Genomic DNA, 23,031 nt, shown 5'->3' with positions numbered 1-23,031 from the left:
TATACTGTGAACTGATCTGTAAAAGGACTCCACCAGATTTACTATGTGATAGACTCAAGTCTTCTAAATTCTCCAAACATCTTTCTTCTCTAATTGTAAACCAGAAAAAGCCAAACAGTTCCTGGTCTTCACCATTTCACCCTTTGTGTCGTTTTTTTTTAAACAAATGCCTAAAAACCCAGCATGACTCCATCTCTTACTGCCTTAACTCACTCATTCATGTTTTCTCTTCCCTCCAAATCACTTAAGTATAAGCCATAGCCCCTGATTAAAAATCAAACCCGTAATTTCTGCCACTCCCACTCATGCTAACTGGTGGTTACAAACCTGACAGCCTATTTCAACGTCGCCAGAGTCTGACGGACCCCAAAATGATCAATGTCACCCTTCTGCTTCATGACTAGCAGCTTATTGTACGAAGAGCAGCAACCCCCTCTAGTCAACTAATAGTTCCAAGAAAAAAGCCAGAGACATGAGCAATCAAAACTAAATCAGGCAGCGTATATTTTTTTGAGTCCTCTGTGGTTCTCATTTTTTTTTGTTGTTGGTGTTTTTTTTTCCGGGAATGTTGATGTGAAAGCTCAGCATATAAACAAGTAGGTGCTTATCAGGAAAAGACCAGCTGAAAATCTTTCACCCAGTGCGTATCTCAGCCTCCCTCAGCAACACACTTACATCTAAAGGACTCAGGGTGTGAGAATAAAAACAAGGTGGTGGATAAGTGGTTTTTAAACCAGGCTCATGGGCCCTAGGGGTAAGAAAGGGCAGGCACTGGGAGTTTTTGGCCAGTGACTCTATTTCTCTCTCCACCCCCAGCCCTGCCCTCACAGGCCACTGAATGACTCAGAGTAAAAGTCATTCCCTCCAGCCCCCACACCAGGAGCCCACCCCAGCCTGACTCAAATTCTGCCTCAGTCAGCAAGGGAAGGGGGGCTCTTCCTGAAGCCACGTGGTGACAAAGATGCCCCATGCTCCTTGCACACTGCCAGACACTGGGCCCCAAAACCCCAGTGGTTACATCAAAGGCATGCCTATCCCCCAATTACAGCCCCCTCATTCTGAATAAACCTGTATTCAGTTAATTACTCAAGACAAGTCCCTTTGACGATCCCAGAGGGCCATCCTGAGGCAGAGAGAAGGACCTGAGGCCAGGTCCTTGATCGTCCCTAACTAGTACTGGGCAAATCACTTTCCTGAGATGCCTCCTCTACTCTGTAGATTGGAGGACCATATTCACTACCTCCTAAGCTTTTGAAGAATCGAAAAAGCTAACTGCACAATAAAGGCAAATTCCTTCCTCACCCCAGCCTGTCCCGCTCCACTCCCTGATTTATTGTTCTTCATGGGTTTACACCCCTACTTCATCCGCACGCAGTCCTGAAGGACAATTCCGGGCCTGTCCACTCAGCAGACACCTTCTCTGTCACAGGGACTGTGTACAGGAAGAAGAGCAGGATAAAACCTCTCTGTTCTTGCACCATTTCTGGTGCAGGAGTGATAGTGTGTCATCAGTCTTATCAACAGGCAATGCTTTTGCCTCCCAGAGTCACCCCAGGATAAGATGCTGCATCAAAAGAAACCTGTCCCCTGAACTCCAGGTCAAGAGACACAGAGGCCCCCTTCAAAGATTACCTCAACCACCTGGGTGTCCTTAGTCAGCTAATGTCATTTTTTCATGAATCAATCCCTCTCCACTCTACCTCCCAGCACTCTACCATCTTCACCATAACTTCAACAGTATCTGTGTATCTCGGAGGATATGAATTCCACAGGGCGAGGGCAGGAGCTGCAGACTACTGAAAAAGACTCAAATTAGGACTACATCCTTCAAACAGGGGATGTGATACATTATTAACAGGCAGTTCTTACTCATAACCTACAGGGTACTAGACACCAGGCTAATGAGTTTTCAACATATTAATCCCTTTAGTTCTCTCTCTCTATATATATATTTTTTGGAGACAGAGTCTCCCTCTGTCGCCCAGGCTGCAGTGCAATGGTGCGATCTTGACTCATCATAATCTTCGCCTCCCAGGTTCAAGCGATTCTCCTGCCTCAGCCTTCCGAGTAGCTAGGATTACAGGTGAGCACCACCATGCCCAGCTAATTTCGTGGCGTTTTTTTGTATTTTAAGTACAGATGGGGTTTCACCATGTTTGCCAGTCTGGTCTCAAACTCCTGACCCCCAGTGACCTGCCAGCCTCTGCCTCCCAAAGTGCCGGGATTACAGACCTGACTCACCACGCCTGGCCTCCTTTATCTCATTACAACACTATGATGTAGGCACAGTTGTCATCCCAGTTTTCCATAGGAGGAAATACAAAGGGTCAGAGAGGTTAAAGAAGGAGCCCAGGGTCAGATGGCTGGTAGCAGGTAGAGGTGCAATGAGAGCCCACGCAATCTGGTTTTATAACTAGAGGGCCTTTTCCACAGAGAAGTAAAAGGAGGACCATCCTTCTGTTGCAGAAACTGCCAGCGAACACAACCACTCCTATTTAAACTCACCAGGAGAAAAGTCCTAGTCACTCTCCGGACAGAGGGTCAGAAGATCTTGGCCCTCACCCAGGCCCTCACCACCAGCAGCAGCAACGGCATGGCTTTCAAACAGCAATTTCGCCTCTTCTAACCCCCATTTTCCCATTTAAAGATGAGTGTCCTAGATAATAGCTCCGATATTCCAGAATGATCTGCAAGGAAACCGACGAGCAGAGTCTTAACTCTTCCGCACTTGAGGTCAGAAGGACCTAGTTATCTGGGCTGTGAGATCAACTGGCTGGTGACTTGGGTGGGTAATTTGGCCTCTGTGTTTCCACTTCCTCGCTTGCAAAGAAGGATAACGATGAACTTATTGCAAGTATTAAATGAAGCAACATCCACAAATGCTGACTCCAGTGTCCAGCATGTAACAGACACCCGGTAAATGACAGATACTGGTATTATTATTATTACTATTATCAAGATCTGAAATTCCACAGAAGGCAATCTTCCCCTCTTTAATACAGGTAGACTTTATAACCTTATTTGGAAGGATAATCTGGCTAACACATTTTCCCATTTAAATCCTTGAATAACCAAGTCTGACTCAGAGTGGAGGGGGATAGGGCAGGGGTGTAAAGGTAGCGGCTGGATCCTTGGCCCCTCATCTGATGCGGGAAGCGTTTTGCTGGCTCCCCCCTTGTTCTAATTCTCCCCCTGCCTCTCTCTTACGCCTCTCCCACCACACTCCTGTTCCCAAGACCCTATAAGTAACCTAACCAGTCTTAAAAAAATACACCACCCGAGAAAGTCTACAGCTGCTGAATGATAATGACAAGGTTCCTATGGCAACCCTCATTTCTGAAGTTTGGGTGGCGGAAGACAGAGAGGGATCATTTAGCACCTGGCTTATGGGTGAAACACCTTGAAACTCCATGTTATTTTATTCTCTCCACAATTAGAGCAAGGCCTTATACTTTCGCAGCACAGGACAGTTGATAAGGTGTTGTCACACAAGTTAACTGCTATGGGAGACAAGGAGGATAGACTAGGACCCTGCTTTTTACAAATGAAAAACCTAACAATTGGAGTCGTTAAGAGCTCATATGCAGTAAAATCAGGGTAAGATCTCGGTCTGCCACCTCCTAAACAAAGGCACTACTCAAGACCCCACTGTCTCTTCCAGTCCTACCTACCGTCTACTCTCTATCACCCCAGACTTCCAGGCTTTCTCCTTCTCTCAACTCACAGACTTCAAGGCACATGTAGCCAACCTTTGCATTTCTGCCTTCTGTCACATCCTGCTCTGTTTCCACAATTATCAAGTGTATATATGAGTCAGCTCTCCAATTAAACTGTATATGTGTCTATTCAATACCATTCAGCTGTGAAATAACCTACACATTTCTATAGTGATGCCTATTACAAGTTTTATTCACCAAGCGACTCTACTAACTGGAGCCGGTGGGCTCCAGTTAAAGACTACCAGAGGCTAGGCAAGGTGGCTCACGCCTGTAATCCCAGCACTTTGGGAGGCCAAGGCGGGTGGATCACGAGGTTGGAAGTTCAAGAACAGCCTCGCCAATATGGTGAAACCCCATCTCTACTAAACATACAAACATAAGCCAGGTGTGGTAGCATGTGCCTGTAGTCCCAACTACTCAGGAGGCTGAGGCAGAAGAATCACTTGAACCCAGGAGGCAGAGGTTGCAGTGAGCCGAGATCATGCCACTGCACTCCAGCCTGGGGACAGAGCGAGACCTCATCTCAAAAAAAAAAAAAAAAAACTAACAGGAACATACCTGCAGTCAAACAAAGTCGGGGTTATTGGCTCACTGCAACAAGGCAGACATTACACTAAGGAGAACTGCAGATGTCTCAGGAAGAGAATGTCAGCAGGAGCTCATTATACAATTTGGACTGCGTTCAGTGATTTAGGGGTGGGCTCAGGAAAACGCAGTTTTGCTCAGAATTGGGTGCTGTCAACACAGCAGAAATTTTATAATCGGGTAGCTTCCTAATTTTTATCCAAGAAGCAGGAAGAACAGAATGAGGTTAAAGCCATAATTGGTCAAGAAGCATTCATGTGAGCCGAGAGTGGGGAAAAGTTTGGTTTTTTGTGCCTTGCAGTGAGCTTGCTTTTATCTGTGTTCAGTGTCGATGACTGAGTGATCTTGTTTTCATCTTGTTCTATCACCAATAGAGTGACTCCACCATACGTCTGTATTCTGGGAAACTCTTTATGTCCAAGAAGAGAACACACAAGGGCCCTAGCTATTAGAGCCGCACCGGATTAAGCAGATAGCAGTGGAAGGAGCTATTCTTTGTAATTTTCTCAACAACTTGTTTCACAAATCACAATACCTGCTTGTGGTATTTATTTTGTACTTTTTAAAAATAAGGCTCATGATGGAGAAGGCTGATGTGAACAAATGGTATAAGGTCAGCCCTGGAGCTACAAAAAGGGGCCTCTGAGCTGAGAAACTGAAACTGATGCTTCCAGATCAAGTTTTTTTTTTCTGCCCTCAACTGCTTAAGTAATTAATAGTCACTTTTAGGGCCAGGCGCAGAGACTCATGCCTGTAAATTCCAGCACTTTGGGAGGGTGAGGGAGTCAGATCACGAGGTCAAGAGATCAAGACCACCCTGGCCAACATGATGAAACCTCGTCTCTACTAAAAATACAAAACTTAGCCGGGTGTGGTGGCGCTGTAATCCTAGCTACTCGGGAGGCTGAAGCAGGAGACTCACTTGAACCCAGGAGGCAGAGGTTGCAGTGAGCCAAGATGGCACCACTTCATTCCAGCCTGGTGACAGAGCAAGACTCCGTCTCAAAAAACAAACCAAAAAAAAGTCACTTTTATTTCAGAATGTGTTGTCTATTTAACCAAGCCCCCCAAGCAGCCCTTCATGGCTTCAAGGTGATCTGGGCACAAGAGAGATCAAGATTGAAGTATTCAAGATGGTCTGGGCGCACAACAGATAAAGATTCCCCCTTAATAAGGTTACATTCCAATAAAGGTAACATTTGTTTGTTGTTTATAAAAATAAGCACAGTAAATTTTAAAAAAATCATACAGTCTGTTATAAAGTCGTAAGTGTGATGAAAATAAAGAAAAAGCGGAACAGGGTAAAGAGGGTCGGGAAGGCTGGGCGAGGGTCACGGTGCTGAATGAGGCAGCCAGGAAACCCTCCACCGTATGAAATTTAAACATGTGAAAGTCTTGATGCAAATGAAGAGTGGGGGCCCAAACAAAGCCACCAAAGAGAAATCCATCCAAAGGGAAATCAGCACCACTGTCTCATTTCAGGTATGAGACGGCTGAGAACGGGAAAGGTCTAGGAACTTCTCCAAGACCACACAATTCGACAGTAGAACCAGGTGGAACCTGGGTCTCCAAATGCCCTGCCACAAGCTTCCTTCCTTATAATGAACTGGATGTAAGATCATTCTGTACAGGATCAAATCCAGAAGTAACTCCAGGATCACAAGCAGAAAGAGCCTCTGCTTTTCCAAGCACACGCAGGTACAATACATGTGTGCATCCATGCCAACCTGCATAGTGGTAACTACAAAACGATCCTACGAGGTCCAACCTTTAGCCTCATTCACAACAGGGGAAGAGGAGGAGGCTGTGAGCATTTAAGTCTCTTGTTCAACATTGAGGCGGCAAAAGGCAGGGTTTATTTGTCAACCCCAGCTGCATAATTTCATAGCTCTATTATATAAAACACCACACACCAGTATGATGTTCACAGATACATGTGGCCTATATAACCCTTAATAATACCTACTTCACAGACAGTTTGAGGCTTATGTAAGTATGCCCACACATGCTGAAGAGCGCAAGGATATGAAAAAACACCAGTTCCTTTCCCACATGTGCTGCATTGGAAACAGCTTGGTGCCAGAGTGCGTCCACAAGGACAGGGACTGCCTGTTGTGCCGTCTGCTGCATTCTCAGAACCTGCCTTGGGGCAGTCACTAAATATTCCCTGAATGGATGGAAAATAGAAGGATGCAAGTTCTTCCTTCTGCTCTTTGTTCTCAATACTCTAGGGATCCCCAAGACACCTCTCAGTTCAGCTGTGGACAAGAGGAAGCAAATGTGAAAGCGAAACTGCTCTCAGCAGGTCTCAACTAAGTCACTCCCCGCGGGCTGGGGGCCAGCCAGATGCCCAGACCGGCCACACCAGTCCTTCTGGAGGCTGAACAGGACAAATAGCCTCTTGTAGATTAAGAAGCCTACCAAGGAACTCTAGAACGGATTCTAAGATCCATTTGCATCAAAAACATAAAATCAAATGAGTATCACATTCAAGGAGTTAGTGTATCACAAAGTCGGAGTTGATCAATGCAATTATAAATGCACGTAAGGGGGGAAAAAAAGAACCATGCCCTGGGCATGAAGCCATGAAGGGCTGCTCAGAAGACTTTGTTAAATATAAAACAAATTCTAAAATAAAAGTGACTATTAATTACTTCAGCAGTTGATGGCTGAAAAAAAAAATCTTGATCTGGGAGCATCGGCTTCAGTTTCTCAGCTCAGAGGCGCCTTTGGAGCTCCAGGGCTGACCTTTCGCCGTTGGCTCCCATCAGCCTTCTCCATCACGCGTCTTATTTTTAAAAAGTACAAAGTAAATCCCCCAGTGATCTAATCAAGCTCCCTTACTCACTTGAAGGGTAACCTTCATAGAAAAGAGGCCACTTGATAAACTCCAAGGAAAGTAAAAATAAAACATAATGGAAAAGACAGTCTAATCATCAGAGCTAATTACAAAGGAAGAGTACATCACTTTTTTCTTCCCAAGTGTCTCCAGTTTATTAAAAAAAAAAAAGGACCAATTTAACAAAGACATTCTGTGTTACTGGTCTGAAGAGAAACAGAAGGCATCTTGGGAGATGCAGTTGTTATTTATAACACCAAAGAGTTAGCTCTGTTGAAACAGTTATTCATAAATGTATTAGTGACATATGTAAATATATACAATACGCCAACTGGATGCAAGAGCCTGGCAAAGGTGCTGTGGGGGGCCATGTTGGTGCTGTGGGGGGCTATGTTGGTGCTGTGGGGGGCTATGTTGGTGCTGTGGGGAGCCACGTTGCATCCAGCAAGTCTGTTGCCCTCCACAGATTATGGCTGACTGCAGCATTACAAAAGCCCAGAGGGAGGACCACGGGGCACTCAGCAGAGAGAGACAGCACTTTCCAGCCCAGCAGGCCCTGGGAGTCGTTCTGGAGAAGGACGGGTGGGAGGCAGAGGGGTGGAGTGAGAAACTGTCAGCACCCTAACCATTTGCTAGCCACTCCATGTGCCCCCAACCTGCACAACCCAGGAAGGATCAGGCAAGACACCTCAGAGGCTAGAGGGCCCGTCGTGCCTCACCAGGGCTGTGCTGGCACAATCCCCAGGACCCGTGTTCAGAATCCACGTGCCACACTCCAGCCAAGATGGCGGGAATCAGAATTTCACGACTGGGGCTTCTGGGAAAGGCCCTCAAGGCATTTCTGATAAGCAGCTCTCTCCCGCCTAGAACCACAAATTAACACTATTATTTTACTTTTCAAAGTGGAGCAAATGAGACTTAAGACTGGGGTTCCTTACCTTTTCATCATTGCTCCAATGAATATGCAGCGAACACCAACCTCAGGATGCAAAAATTAATAAGGCCCATACCTGCCGTCATGATGCGTTTTTTGCTCATTTAGTCCTTGCAGTAAAACCATGAAGGACTATGGTCATCTCTTCGAATGCCCCCCCTTTTTTTTAAAACAAGGAAACTAAAGGTTAAGAGAACACGAATAATAAATGATGGAATGGGGATCGAGTCTTGGCACCCTGAGACGCACCCTCACTTCAGTCTGGCTTACTGGTGGCTTCCCGGGCGCCCAGCCCTACACTGGCACCTGGGTGATGACTGTGCCCAACAAATGGCCTCTGACCTCAGTAGGAATACGGAACAGCAGAAGAGAGTCCCATGCCAAACTTCCCCTGAAAAGATTCCAAAATGTTCCATGTGCAAAATCCAACCAGGGTGCCGAATGGTGGCCATACCCGGACCAGCTCTCAGGGGGCCATGCTTCCCTGCAAATGTTCTCCACCCAGACAGCCACATGCCTCTCCATGGAAGAGGGTCGGGACCATTTGTGATGGAACAAGCTGGGCAGCTGGTGGGTCTCAGCAGCCATGTCCCCCTCAGAGCCTCGGTCAGGTCCAAACAAAGGGTCTGAAATGAAGACTCAAGGCGCAGCTCCTGGGAGTGATAAACAGATCTACTGATCATCAGCCAAGAGAGCGAGACACGGGGAAATCCCACCACGACAAGGAATCAGACACTGTTTCCAAGTTCCCGTGAGGCAGCCACTATGTCTTCTTTGGTGGAGAACCAGATTACAGCCCTAAACTTAGAGGAGGACGACGCCAAGCTCTAGGCTGGTGCTTCTACTTTTAGCCAAGTGAGCTGAGGCAGCTCACTTCAGCACAGATCGCCCAGCTGAAAAACGGCAACTTGCAAAGGTTTCCGCAAGGATTTCATAAAACAGCTTTGAAAACGCTTCACATCTTACCTGGCTCATGGCAGGTGCTCTACAGAGGGCTGATGCATCTGAACGTGTTTCTTAATGCGGGTTCTGAAAAACAGACAAGGCCCCTTTAAGGTTAGCTGTCAGAGGAACCTGTCTGTCATTATCCTTTTTTGTCTCCCTCTGCCCTCTAATTTTTGTTTTTTGAAGAGCAAGCAGAAAAAGCTAAAATAACTTTTTTTTTTTTTTTTTTTTTGAGACAGAGTCTCGCTCCGTTGCCCAGGCTGGAATGCAATGGCATGATCTCAGTTCACTGTAACCCCTGCCTTCTAGATTCAAGTGATTCTAGTGCCTCAGCCTCCCCAGTAGCTGGGATTACAGGCTCAACTAACTTTGGTATTCTTAATAGAGACGAGGTTTTGCCATGTTGGCCAGACTGGTCTCGAACTCCTTGCCTCAAGGGATCAGCCCTCCTCAGCCTCCTAAAGTGCTGGAATTACAAGGGGTGAACCACCGCACACGGCCTAAAATAACATCTTTAAGTGAAGGTTCATGGGGCAGACAGAGTAGTGGCTCTTTTATTCTAAGCTGGAAGCCAAAAGGAACAGACTCCCCTCAAGGGCAGGAGAAAAAACCCACTGTGAGCTTTTGATACCCAGGCAACTGGGAAACCCCAAAAGGCAAGAATTCAAAAGACCTCAAAAATAAATACACCCAGTGGACATGCAAGTACAAGAAATGCAGTCAGATAAAGACAAAGTTAAATTACATGTTCATTTGCAATAAGTTTTCAAGGAAACATACTAACAAAACACTTACTGAAATATTTCTTATAGTTGTTTATCGGTAAATGTTAGTAATTAGTCATTAACGCTCTCCTAGATGAACAAAATGCTTATTTATATAAAAGGATAATCAAGTGCATCAGAGAGAATCTCTGGCCTATCACACAAGAGATCTCACCTTTGACCCTATAAACCATATTACTGCATACCCAGGGCAGATACAGCCTTAAGACCTGGCCTTGAGAAAAAATACCTCAAGGGAGCTAACCTTACAAACGCAAACCTGTGTTGTGATAATACTGCTGTGTTACTGTATTTCCAAATTTCAGAATCACGGTCTAAAATATGAAAACAGACACATGAGTTTTCGGAGAAGATTCTCGGCAGATAAAGAAATGACACTAGGAAAACAATGGGCACCCAAGAGAAACAAACAAAAAAGCTTCACCTCACATGGTGGCCTCCCTCCAGCGGTATAAACTGGTCCCTGCGAGGCTTCTGGAAGAAGTGCAGTTTGAGCCGGGACTCAGAAAAAAACTGAGTTTTCAACAGGCCCAAAGCAGTCTCAGGCTTAACAAAGGCCACATTAAGGTAAAATTCTTTCCAACTCCTAAAGCTGGATGATCCCTAGAAATAAAAAGAAGTCAGGGCCGGGCGTGGTGGCTCACGCCTGTAATCTCAGCACTTTGGGAGGCCAAGGCAGGTGGATCACGAGGTCAAGAGATCAAAACCATCCTGGCCAACATGGTAAAACCCCGTCTCTACTAAAAATACAAAAATTAGCTGAGCATGGTGGCAGGGGCCTGTAATCCCAGCTACTTAGGAGACTGAGGCAGGAGAACCGCTTGAACCTGGGAGGCAGAGGTTGCAGTGAGTTGAGATTGCACCACTACACTCCAGCCTGGCAACAGGATGAGACTCCCTCTCCAAAAAAAAAAAAAAAAGAAGAAGAAGAAGAAGTAAAAAGAAGTCGGAAGTCAGGTATCAAACAGAGATTGGGGCTTAAATCCAGATGTGTTACCTTGGTCTTGAGTGATTAATAAAATGAACAAAGTGTAGCCAAGAGCTGGAAGCAACTCATGATGACATGTATGGCTCATTAAGGACATGTCCAGCCACAGATGACTGGACAAACCAACGTGCTGTGTGGCATATACGTACAATAGAAGGAAACGGCACCACACGCTACACCATGTGATGTAAACTTTGAGGACCGCATGCTAAGTGAAATAAGCCAGTCACGAAAGGACAAATACTGTATAATTCCACTCACATAAGGTACCTGAAGGACTCAAACCCATAGAGAATGCCGCTTGTCAGGGACTGGGAGGAGGGGAGAAGAGGGAGTTCTTGTTCAAAGGGTACACGAGTTCACTTTTGCAAGATCCAAACAGGTCTGGAGACTGGCTACATTACAGTGTGAAGATACTTAACACTACTGAACTGTCCACCCCAAAACAGTTAGGATGGTTAAGTTAAAATCTTATGTGTACTTTACATTTTAAAAAGTTCAAATTTTTTGTTCAACTAAAAAACGTTTTTTGTACAGACAGGGTCTTACTATGTTGCCCAGGCTGGTCTTGAACTCCCGGACTGAAGTGACCCTCCCACTTCGGCCTCCCAAAGTGTTAGGATCACAGGCGTGAGCCACGATGCCCGGCCTTTTTTGAATTTTTTAAATCAACAAGATGTACTTAGCCCCAGGGCTTGAAATAAGACTTAAATGAGATAATGTACGCAATCTAACCAGAGCACCTGGCAAACAATAGATGTTCAAATAAATATCTGTTTCTCCCACTGTCTTTGTTTGCAAAATAAGAGAACTTAAGTGAATGGAGGGGCAATCCTAGTGGTTAGGAACTCCAGAGTCACAATGTCCCGGTTCCACACTGGATTCTCTACTCGGCAGCAAGCGTGGGCAGAGGAGAGTGACCAGCTTCTCTGGCACTCAGCGTCCTGAGCGGTGAAGGTGGTTGGGGGGATCTTCTGAGGATGGGCGTGCAACGGTGTTCAGGAGAATGCCTGGCCCACATGAACATGACTTCGGCGCTCACCAGGGCAAAGCGGGGGCAAGACCAACACGTGCAGACTGCCAGGCCACTACCCTGACCTCCTGGGCCAGTCCCCAACTCCTGCTGCCCACAACAACTAGAATAGTGCATCTGCCTGGAAGCAGGAGCCAGCATGGGGAACTCTGTGGACCCGGCCAGCCTAAAGTCTCTCTGAAGACCTACTGCACTGCCACCACGGCTACAACCCTCACCCACACAGCCATGCACTCTCAGCAAGGTCCCTGGCACGTGAGGCCAGCACTCCTGGGCACTCTCCCTGAATCTCAGGGAGGGCAAAGTTCCCTTCGGCTGACAGCAGGTAAGGAAGCAGCATCACCCAGGTAGCCTCTGCGTCAAATACCTCTCTTGTTCCTCCTTTTCTTCCACCCCACTTATTCCCATCTGTGTGGCGAGGAAGAGGTTAGTAAGCACAGCCCCATCTTGGTATTCTCTCCAAAGCTCCACATTAAAGGAAAACTGCCATCTGCGAGGAGATAACAGCTAACTCGTTTCTCTCTCCGATAACTTGGTGGCCAAGCACAGCCACCACCTGGGCTAAGCATGCCCGCCTTTGCTAACACCCACTCTGCAAAAGGACCAAGCCCTGCAACTCGGCTAGCTGTTCCTCACTCCCTCGTCACCCACCTACACAAACGCACACGCACACACCCTTAGCCTACAATTAACAGCAACAACAAGGAATCAGTAACAGCCAATGGGAGCATATTGTCATGGAACAAGCCATGGAATTTGCACAAGATCCCTTGGACAAGCAATTAACCTCACCAAGCCTCAGGGTCCTCACCCCCTGAATGGCCATGCAGACAGGTCCGGCCTCTCCACGCTGCCATGAGGATACTTGACTGTCAGATCCAGAGAACTCTCCTACGCAGCATTTGGTGCCACCCCTCAGTCCTGCCCCCAGCACATCGTGCCAGCCCCAGAAGCTCTTGCACCAGCAAATAAATGCTTTAACTGGGATTATGCAACTCACTTCTGCTCACCACCCTTCAGCAGAATAAGCCACATGGCCCTAGAAAGGGACAGGGAAGGAGCCCATTTCTGTGTCCTCAGTAGAAGAGAAGTGGATTTTGGGAAACAGGCGTTTCTTTTTTTTGTCTTTTCGAGACAAGGTCTCACTGTGTCTTCCAGGCTGGAGTGCAGTGGCGCGATTTCAGCTCTCCTCCATCTCCTCGGTTCAAGTGATTCTCCTGCCTCAGCCTCCAAAGTAACTGGGATTACAGGTGCACGCCACCATGCCTGTATAGCCCTTATTTCCCTTTTTTTTTTTTTTTTTTTTTTTGTATTTTTAGTAGACAGAGGGTTTCACCATGTTGCCCAGGCTGGTCTCAAACTCCTGACCTCGAATGATCCGCCTGCCTCAGCTTCCCAAAGTGCTGAAATTACAGGCGTGAGCCATCGCACCCAGACAGAGAGAGACATTCCTAACACAGACACAGCCTCTGTCCTCGGGAGCTTACGGCAAGTGGTTAAGACACGTTACACAAACCCCCATAGGAAAGGCTGCCAAAGATCCTGTAAGGTGCCATGGGAGCAAAGGAAGACTCTATTCACCCCACCTGGGAACCTGTGATAGAGGTGTGTATGTCTTCAGGGAAGGCTTCCTGGGGGAGGTTATATCTGAACATCATGAACGGTCCAGGCGATCCTCCCAGGAAAGAGGACTGATGGCAGTCACTGAGCACAGAGGCTCCTGACCTTGGTAACACTGCAATCTTGTCTTTTCTGGTGCTGAGGCCGGGGCTCCTTCATAACTGGATCATAAACCCACTCCAAGTGGGTATACCTGACACTGTGACCGCCAGGGCAGAATCACCAGGACCACAGAAAGCTGAGGGCCAGCCAGACACCCGGGTCCTCAGTGTAGGGACACAGATGCCAGCCGGGCATGGGTTCAAATCCCAGCTCTGTCACATGTCCTCAGGGACCACCATGATGTTGGTTTGTGAACTTGGTGTTATAAAACGTTTTTAAGAGAGCTATGTTTTCATTAACCTAACAAATCTATTAATAAAAAACAGGCAGTCTGTAGTCAAAATTGTTACCAGAAATAAAAAGTCAAACAATATTGATGATTGACATTCCTACTATACCTATATATTAGTATCTATCAGAAATAGCATGCACTGAGTCCCGGCCAAGGGCTTGGCCAATTACTATTCTATTATTATTAGACTTGTTCATAGATGAAAAAATTCAAGCACAGAAGTCAATTAAGCAGCCCGAGAGCACAGGAATGTGCTACAGAAAGTGATTTCCTCCATACTGAGCCTCAGCAGGGAACTCACCGTTCCCGCCTCTCACACAGCACCAGGGCAGACAGGAACACAGGAGCCGACGGTATAGGGTTCAAGTCTCAACTCTGCCACTCAGTCACCCTTTGATCTCTGGTGTGCCACCTTGGCAAGCCTTTCTTCCCTCATTCTTTTTTTTTTTTTTTTGAGACAGAGTCTCGCTTTGCTGCCCAGGCTGGAGTGCAGTGGCACGATCTCAGCTCACTGCAGCCTCTGCCTCCTGGATTCAAGCGATTCTCCTGACTCAGCCTACTGAATAGCTGGGACTATAGGCACGCTCCACCACACCCGGCTAATTTTGTATTTTTAGTAGAGATGAGGTTTTACCATGTTGGCCAGGATGGTCTTGATCTTCTGACCTCGTGACCCACTCACCTCGGCCTCTCTGAGTGCTGGGATTACAAGCATGAGCCAACCGCACCCGGCCCACTTCCCTCATTTCTGAAATAGAGGTTGATCCAACCTCATCAGGTAATTGAGACAAAGCGCTTGCCACAGAGTAGCGCTCAATAATGCTGGTGTCTCCATTTCCTTTGGCAGTCAAGAGGGTGGGGTCCCTGCACGCTCGGCTTGCCCAACAGTCTCCTGCCTCTTGATGGGGCCAAGGGATAGCTCACAATGCCTGGGCAATGCCATCCCCATTTCTAGGAGTCCTTATAAGCTCAGGTAAGCTTTATTAGAAATATCAAGGAGGCAGGAATACTTTTATTTTCGAATAATGGAAAATCGTGGTTCCTGAACTGGAAGACACCAAAAGTTACCCAGGGTTCTGAGGAGGCCAATGTCCGGGGCATGTTCCCACTGGAATGCAGTTTCACTAGAAGGCAAAGTCAGTATGTGGCATCCCACACCTGTTCATCTGGCCTAACTAATGCCTCCCATGCTTCCAGATGAACGTGAGTCACATGGAGTTATGAAAAGCATCAGTGAACTTCCATCTCCAGTGAGAGGTGCAGCTCCCCTTTCTTCTTCCATTGCCTGGCTATGGCTTGTACAGAACCTACCAGGCAGGTAGATCTTGACCTTACAGAGACAGGAGAAAGTTGGGAGGTAGAGAAGGTCAAGAAGACCCTTCAGAACACTGATGACTATTCAGGATCCTTGCAGGTTTAAGGGGCTCCCATTAACTTCAATAATCCTGGAGCCCCCATCAGTGCCTACCACGGAGCTGGGACCCAGCAAAGACATGGAGGCCCCTATGCTCTGGAAGGTTATTTACAATAAAGATGCAAGAAAGTGCTATGCTGAGTATAAATAAATAGCCCAAAGCATGATACAGATACTAAGTACAGACATAATAAAGATAAGAAGGGAAGGAAAGGAACCAACGCTGGCTTCGTGTTGCTGGGGAAAGCTACATGGGCAAGGTGCAGGTGGTCTGGGAGTACACCTAAGTCTTACTCCTTTACTTGTTTCAAAAATGCATGCTCATGTATGTTTTATCAGGCAAGACTGTAAGCTCCTTGAGGGTAGGGATGGTGCCCTGTTTACCACAGTATCCCTAATACCATGCATAGAATAGAGAGTCAAATGCCGGACTGACGGTTGGATGAATGGATGGATGGCCACCAGATGGACAGCCGGGCTGCATCACTGTCTTGAGACAGCAGCAGAAGACAAATGTAGATTTCAGTGGCCGAAGCCCATAGAACAGGGCTTTCCCCAGAGGCCCACGGCCACATTTCCCCCATTCCTGCTCTCAGAACCTAAAGCACTCTTGGCCTGCAGTCCCTGGGTTTCACAAACACTGCCTATATTTGGACTGCATTCCTGATGTGGTTTCACCCTGCAGGTCTCTCTCACTCACTCACTCTCTCACATGTCTTTCTCAATCACCTTTATCCCACTTCTGCTCCTGACCTGGATCTCTAGCCCACCCCCAGGTTGGTTCACAGTTTCTGAAAGAGCCATAGGCACGGGTGTCAGGCCCAGCTCAGCAGAAAGAACACATCTGGATGCATTGTTATCATAAAGTTCTGCTGACCTCTACTGTGGAACAGAAGAATTCAGTCACCTCTGCTTCCACATCTGTGCAGGGTAAGCTCCCTTTGCTTTCGCTCCATAGCCCCAAGTCTAGCCCGGAACCCACTCCCCTTCACCCATCCTCAAGAAGGGAAGGCACAGCTGGGAGCCTTTGCAAAACGTCACCATACCCACAAGCTGCAGCCGCGTGCTCCCTCCAGCAAGACTGCAGATAATGTCAGCTGGACCTTCTCTTCTCACTCTGACCTCGAAGCGGACTTTGTTTCCTTTGTTTGTTTTCACGTCAGAACATCCTGGTAAGGAAGACTGGCATCTATTTTCTTCTCAACGTGACACTGACACAACTCCACTTTGTGCAAGTAAATGTTTTCAAACTAAATGAGTCATTTGGTGGGAACAGTGAGTTCACAAGCCTGCATATAGGTTGACCCTTCACCAAGGAGTATAGCAGGCAGCATTGTGTGTGGGACTGACAAATATTAGGAACAATGAGATCTTGTCTTCCAAGTTGATATCCATCGCTGTAAGCAGGGAAAACAGGGAGAAAAATGTGGAGATCGTTTAAGACTCTGGGCCGGGCAGAGTTCATCCTTGGGGAGAATCCAGCTACACTAGTATCTTGCTATAAAATCTTGGGAGTGGAGGAGGTATTTAACTTCTGACCCTTGCTAATTCATTTGTGGTTGTCAGGATTAACCTGAATCACTTAATACATGTAAAGCATTTGAAAAATGCTTAGTATATAGTAAGCATTCAATCAATGTAGCTGTTATTCTTTCATTTGTTTATTTTTGAGACAGGGTCTCCCCTCTGTCATCCAGGCTGGAATGCAGTGGCATGATTGAGTTCACTGCAACCTGTGCCTCCCAGGCTCAAGCGATCCTCCCATCTCAGCCTCCCAAGTAGCTGGGGCTACAGACGCACATCACCATGCCCTGCTAATTTCTGTATTTATAGTAGAGATAGGGTTTCGCCATGTAGCCCAGGCTAGTCTTGAGCTCCTGGGCTCAAGCAATCCTCCTGCCTCACCCTCCCAAACTGCTGGGATTACAGGTGTGAGCCACTGTACCCAGTCTGTTATTATTCTTCAGCATATAGGGGGCTGTACTGCCCAGGGTATGAGTCACTACCCACATATGGCAATTTAAATTGAAACTAATTAAAATTAAACAACATCAAAAATTCAGTTCCTCAGTTGCACCAGCTACCTTTCAAGTACTCAGGAACTACCCATGTCTAGCGGTGACTATATTGGATGGTGCAGACGGAGAGCAGTTCCATCCTGCAGAAGGTTCTATAGGACGGAGCTGATAGTGGAGGTGAAGGAGTGGCTGGAAGCTCGAGGGTCTGTGTGATCTTGGGCTAGTTACTTCACCTCTCTGTGCCTCATTTTCTCATTTGTAAAATGAGGTTGATATAGCTACATGATTCAGTCATAAAGAGGATTATCTGCTATGCAAGCACTCACAATAAGTCTTATGGTAAACACTCACCAGATGGAGCCCTAGAATGGGGGACAGACACCCTTATGGTGCAGGGTGGATTGCTGCAAGGATTAGAAAGATTTTTATAGAAAGCACCTCCCACAGGGCCAAACATAGCAGATACTCAGTCCATTCACTTTTTTTCCTCAATAAATGGTTCACAGAGCACCTACTATGGACTAGGCATTCTTCAAGGCACCAGAGACATCAAAAGGAACAAAGGTCTTGCCCTCATGGGGCTTACAGTCTCACTAAAGGAGGTGATTATTGCTTATGCTAATAGAACGCCAACACGTCCATCCTATTACATGGTCTCAGCAATGAAAAAGAAGTGCCAACCTTTGCCGCCCACAAAGGCGGGGTCTGATAAAAGGGCTCTAACGAATGAATGGATGCAAAGATGAATGAATGAGGGTGTGGGGAGGAGGCTCCATAATGCACAAGCAATGAACTGGGCGCTGGGTGGGCCCAGAGTTAACTACCCCACGGTGGATGGGTGTGGCTAACTCAGCTGTTGCCAGGTGACACTCATAAGTGATCATAAAGCAGTCAGCAAACAGTGCTATGTATAAAACCTTAATCATCATGAACAGGAATCTTAAAATCCAAATGACTGGGATAAATAAGGCCTTTGTGCACATGCCCTCTGGCTTCTATTCTGGACTCTGCTCTGACTCATCCTGTGGGCTAGGGCTGTTCACTCAGCTGAGGGACCAAACAGCCTTTTGCTGGCCCTGGACAAATGGAACCCCCCTAAGAAGGAGGTGTCCCGCTGCCTAGAAAACTCCTCCCCAGCCCTCGGACTCACCTGCTGGCCTGAGCGACGTGCTGGTTCTATAAATTCACGGCAAGGGGCTTTCCCAGGAGGCGGTAAGTGCCTACGTTTCTATTTCCAAAATCTGAAAGCTCTGTCTCATAGGTTTGCAGCTCTCTGACAGCTAAATGTCATGGGATGGAGCCACGTTGAATCACTAGATCTACTTCTTACCAGCAGGCTGGGCCTCAGAAAGTTATTTCAAGTCCTCTAGTCCCGATCGCTCCTTTTTTGTTTGGTAAGTAAAAATAGTGCATGCTTCCCAACACTGTTAGCAGGATTACATGAGATAACTTAAATAAAGTGCCCAAGTCTTTGGTAGGACCTAGCTTATGTCCTATTTAGTATGCCAGGATGGCTGGACAAGAAGAGGAGACACAGCCAAAGTCCCAGTGCAGTCACTATCTATCAGGGCCACCTGGTCGACCCGCGCCTTGCCCAATTCCCTCCTCATTCAAAGGAAAGGGCCAAACCGGATCGGTGCTGCACACCCTGAAATCTCTCGCAGCACACTACCCGCTCAATTTTCCCACAACCATGGTGCGTTTCATCCTGCTGAAAAGAATACAAAGCATATGGAAATTCAGTGCAAGAATTCATACCAGCAACCTCGTCCATCTGCATAAGCCTCAGTTCCAAATGGTGACAACAGGCCTTTCGCTCATTACAGGTCTCACATGTGCACGGGTGTGTGGGCACGGCACCCTGCCATCCACGGGACTGAGAGGGAAATGACTACCATGGCCTGCCTCACTGGAAGCAGCAACACCTGAGAAATGACATGTTTGGAATGCGGGTTATATATGGTTTCTATTCACGAACTAAAATAAATAGCCAAGTTTTAATGTAAAAATGCCTGTCTTGAATATCACACTTCAAGACGAGATGATGTCCAAGGTTCTGCCTGTGTCTGATCTACAAGGATTCCTGCTAGGAGTTCACCTGGTGGGGAGGACGTGGCTCAAATGAGCTTAGGTGATGCTTCCCCACGTGGCCTAAAAGGATTACTGTCCACTCCTCCCCTCACCATCCCAGCCAGCACCTGCCACACCGTGCCCTCCTCTTGCCCGTGGTCCTCCCTAGCATGTCCCTACTTGAATTACAGGCGATTTCCATTCCTCCAAACAGGTAGATTACTCCCATCAAAAGCGTTTCTGTCCATCTTATTAAACTCCTTCATCTGATGTGCCTTTCTAGTGATCCCCCAGCCCCTGGTTTGGTCATCCAGAAATCATCAATCATGTCAAATCCCACTCATCATGCATTTTCTGTATGTCTACGGCAAGCACAGCACATAGACACGATAATGACCTTCAAGGGCTCACAACTAAATGGGAGGGGAGTTGCAAGGTTCACAGATTAATGGCACAACTAAACGGAGAGCCACTGGTACTTCAACAGAATTGTAAGATGCCAGGCATTCAGGGCAGGACAGGCTGATTCCAAAGGTGGGGATGTGTAAAGAAGGGTCATGAACCAGGCTCCAAAAGTGAACAGAATGTAGACAGGCAGAGCGAAAGGGGGAACAGGGGGAGACCCTTTCACCTGAAATCCCTGAAATCCAACTTTCTGATCAATGCTCATCATTCTGGCCCTCTTTTACCCTTGAAGCCAACGCCTTTGGATCCACTTAAGCTTTCTACTGCATCCTCCTCTGGTCTTTCAGTTGGCTACTCCATGCTTGATCTGATCCCTGCAGGCCTACTCACCTTCCCTACTCCCTGGGCCCTGACCCAAAACAGCACTCTCCAAGTTGGCATTAAGTGTGGCAAGGCTAAAATTAGGACTGTTTCCATAGATATCTAGACTTCTCTTTAGCAAATGTGTTCAGCTCCCAAATGAAAAAAAAAAAAAAAAAAAAATGCATTTCCCATTCTGACTGCAAAGCAAACCAGGGGTCTAGGAAATCGAAGCCTGCCCACATCGGGAAGTGCCTCTGAGCTTCGCAACCGCATGGGAAGGAAAAGAGGAGCCTCCTTGGGTCTGTGCAGTGGTTTTTGCAGGGGAACTACAAAAGTCGTTTGTCCTCACTGGCTGAGAAAACACCAGGCAGCAAAGGAAGGGCAGCCACCGTGGGAAGCACTCACACGTCCAGACCACCAGCACATACGTGTGCACCCTCATGTCATCCTGGGAAGGGGGTCCCTTCTGGGAGGTGGTTCTCCTTTCTCCCCATTTCAGAGACGAGGCAATGCAGACCAGGAAAACTACGTAACTCAGTGGCCCTGGAAGACGAGCCACATCACCATGAAAAGATGGGAAATGGAAATTAAAACATATTTAGAGAACTGCCCAAAGCCACCCCACAAAGGGCCATCATCAGGAGGACAGGGAAGCAACAACAGTCATGGATCGTGATGTGGATGGCACGGCTCTGTTTTACGTTCTGTGTTCACGGCTTCATGTGGAGCCTCGCATTTCATCCTAGTTATGAGGTGACTTGTGTATCCCCCAGAAAGAAGCATTGAAGTCCGAACCCCACTCAGAACGTGGCCTTATTTGGACACAAGTTCACTGCAGATGAAATTCAGTTAGGATGAGGTCATACTGGAGAAGGGTGGACCCTGAATGCAGTCTGACTGGTGTCTTTATAAGACGATGGTCGTGTGATGAGACATACAGAAAGAACTCCAGTGACGACAGGGGCTCAGAGTGATGCATCTACAAGCCACAGGGCCAAAGAGAGCTGGCAAACCCCGAGACGCCAGGCAGAGGCCAGGAGGCACACCCCACAGGTTTCAGAGAGCATGGCCCTGCCGACACACCTCCGGCTTCTGGGATCAAGAGATGTTATCGTCTCATCGTTGTTTTGAGACATCCAGTTTGTTCCAGCAGCCTTCGGACAATTCTGTGAAGACAGGTACTGACACAGTTGAGCTGGGTTTTACATATGAAGTCACTAAATCTTCATTAACAACAAATAATGCCAGTGACAGATATCAACACGGTACCAAGTGCTTTACAGACAAACTCACTTTATCCCCACAACCTTAACCACACAACAACCCCGTGACTGTCCCCAATTTTTTTTTTTTTTTTTTTTTTTTTTTTGGGAGACAGTCTTGCTCTGTTGCCCAGGCTGGAGAGCAATGGCAAAATCTCAGCTCACTGCAACGTCCACCTACCGGGTTCCAGCAATTCTCCAGCCTCAGCCTCCCGAGTAGCTGGCATTATAGGCACACACCACCACACCCGGCTAATTTTTGTATTTTTAGTAGAGACAGGGTTTCCCGATGTTGACCAGTCTGTTTTGAACTGCTGACCGCAGGTGATCTGCCCACCTCTGCCTCTTAAAGTGCTGGGATTTCAGGCATGAGCCACCACACCCTGCCTGTCCCATTTTAAAATAGGGAAAACTGACATAAACAGATGGAAAAACATTCCATGCTCATGGTTAGAATCAATATCATGAAAATGGCCATACTGCCCAAAGTAATTTATAGATTCAATGCTATCCCCATCAAGCTCCCATTTACCTTCTTCACAGAACTGGAAAAAAAACACCTTAAACTTCACATGGAACCAAAAAAGAGCCCCCATAGCCAAGTCAATTCTAAGCAAAAAGAAAAAAGCTGGAGGCATCACGCTACCTGACTTCGAACTATACTACAAGGCTACAGTAAGCAAAACAGCATGGTACTGGTACCAAAACAGAGATATAGACCATTGGAAGTAACACCACACAGCTATAACCATCTGATCTTTGACAAATCTGACAAAAACAAGCAAGGGGTAAAGAATTCCCTGTTTAATAAATGGTGCTGGGAAAACTGGCTAGCCATGTGCAGAAAGCTGAAACTGGACCCCTTCCTTACACCTTACACAGAAATTAACTCCAGATGGATTAAAGACTTAAACATAAGTGTTGGGACTTATGTTATAAAAACCCTAGAAGAAAACCTAGGCAAAACCATTCAGGACATAGGCATGGGCAAGGACTTCATGACTAAAACATCAAAATCAAAGGCAACAAAAGCCAAAATAGACAAGTGGGACCTAATTAATCTTAAGAACTTCTGCAAAGCGGGGGAAAAAAAAAAATCATTAGATTGAACGGGCAACCAACAGAATGGGAAAAAATTTTTGAAAGCTACCCATCTGACAAACAGCCAATACCCTGAATCTACAAAGAACTAAAGCAGATTTACAAGAAAAAAACAAACAACCCCATCCAAGAGTGGGTGAAGGGTATGAACAGACACTTTTCAAAAGAAGACATATATGAGGCCAACAAATGTGAAAAAATGCTCATCATCATTGGTCATTAGAGAAATACAAATCATTTCTGAGATATCATCTCACATCAATAAGACTGAGACACCATCTCACACCAGTAAGAACGGCGATCATTAAAAAATCTGGAGACAACAGATGCGGGAGAGGATGTGGAGAAATAGGAACGCTTTTACACTGTTGGTGGGAGTATAAATTAGTTCAACCATTGTGGAAGACGGTGTGGTGATTCCTCAAGCATCTAGAACTAGAAATACCATTTGACCCAGCAATCCCATTACTGGGTATATATCCAAAGGATTATAAAGACACATATGATGAAGACACATGCACACGAATGTTCATTGTGGCACTGTTTACAATAGCAA

At 46.7% G+C, this 23,031-nt stretch overlaps 2 protein-coding genes across 3 annotated transcripts in view; both read right to left on the bottom strand.

Moving 5' to 3' along the window:
* The window catches only part of LARGE1 (LARGE xylosyl- and glucuronyltransferase 1), a 559,679-nt gene extending 550,483 nt beyond the window's left edge, over positions 1-9,196 (bottom strand). The window contains exon 1 of one of the 2 annotated variants that reach the window (XM_032266924.1): positions 9,044-9,196. The gene's annotated coding sequence lies outside the window, so the exon portion shown is untranslated. The remainder of the gene's footprint in view (positions 1-9,043) is intronic. The other variant, XM_032266925.1, reaches the window with a different exon arrangement.
* The window catches only part of LOC116542145 (collagen alpha-1(I) chain-like), a 158,627-nt gene that overhangs the window by 80,037 nt on the left and 55,559 nt on the right, over positions 1-23,031 (bottom strand). Inside the window, exons 4-5 of the mRNA XM_032266927.1 lie at positions 21,131-21,144; positions 17,370-17,380 (exon numbers count right to left, since the gene is read on the bottom strand). Of these exons, the coding sequence (XP_032122818.1) occupies positions 17,370-17,380; positions 21,131-21,144 (25 nt within the window). The remainder of the gene's footprint in view (positions 1-17,369; positions 17,381-21,130; positions 21,145-23,031) is intronic.

Source organism: Sapajus apella, unplaced genomic scaffold, assembly GCF_009761245.1.
Source record: "Sapajus apella isolate SASKATOON/1434 unplaced genomic scaffold, GSC_monkey_1.0 scaffold162, whole genome shotgun sequence".
NCBI classification, from domain to species: domain Eukaryota; kingdom Metazoa; phylum Chordata; class Mammalia; order Primates; family Cebidae; genus Sapajus; species Sapajus apella.
This window is presented reverse-complemented; position numbering and strand designations above follow the sequence as displayed.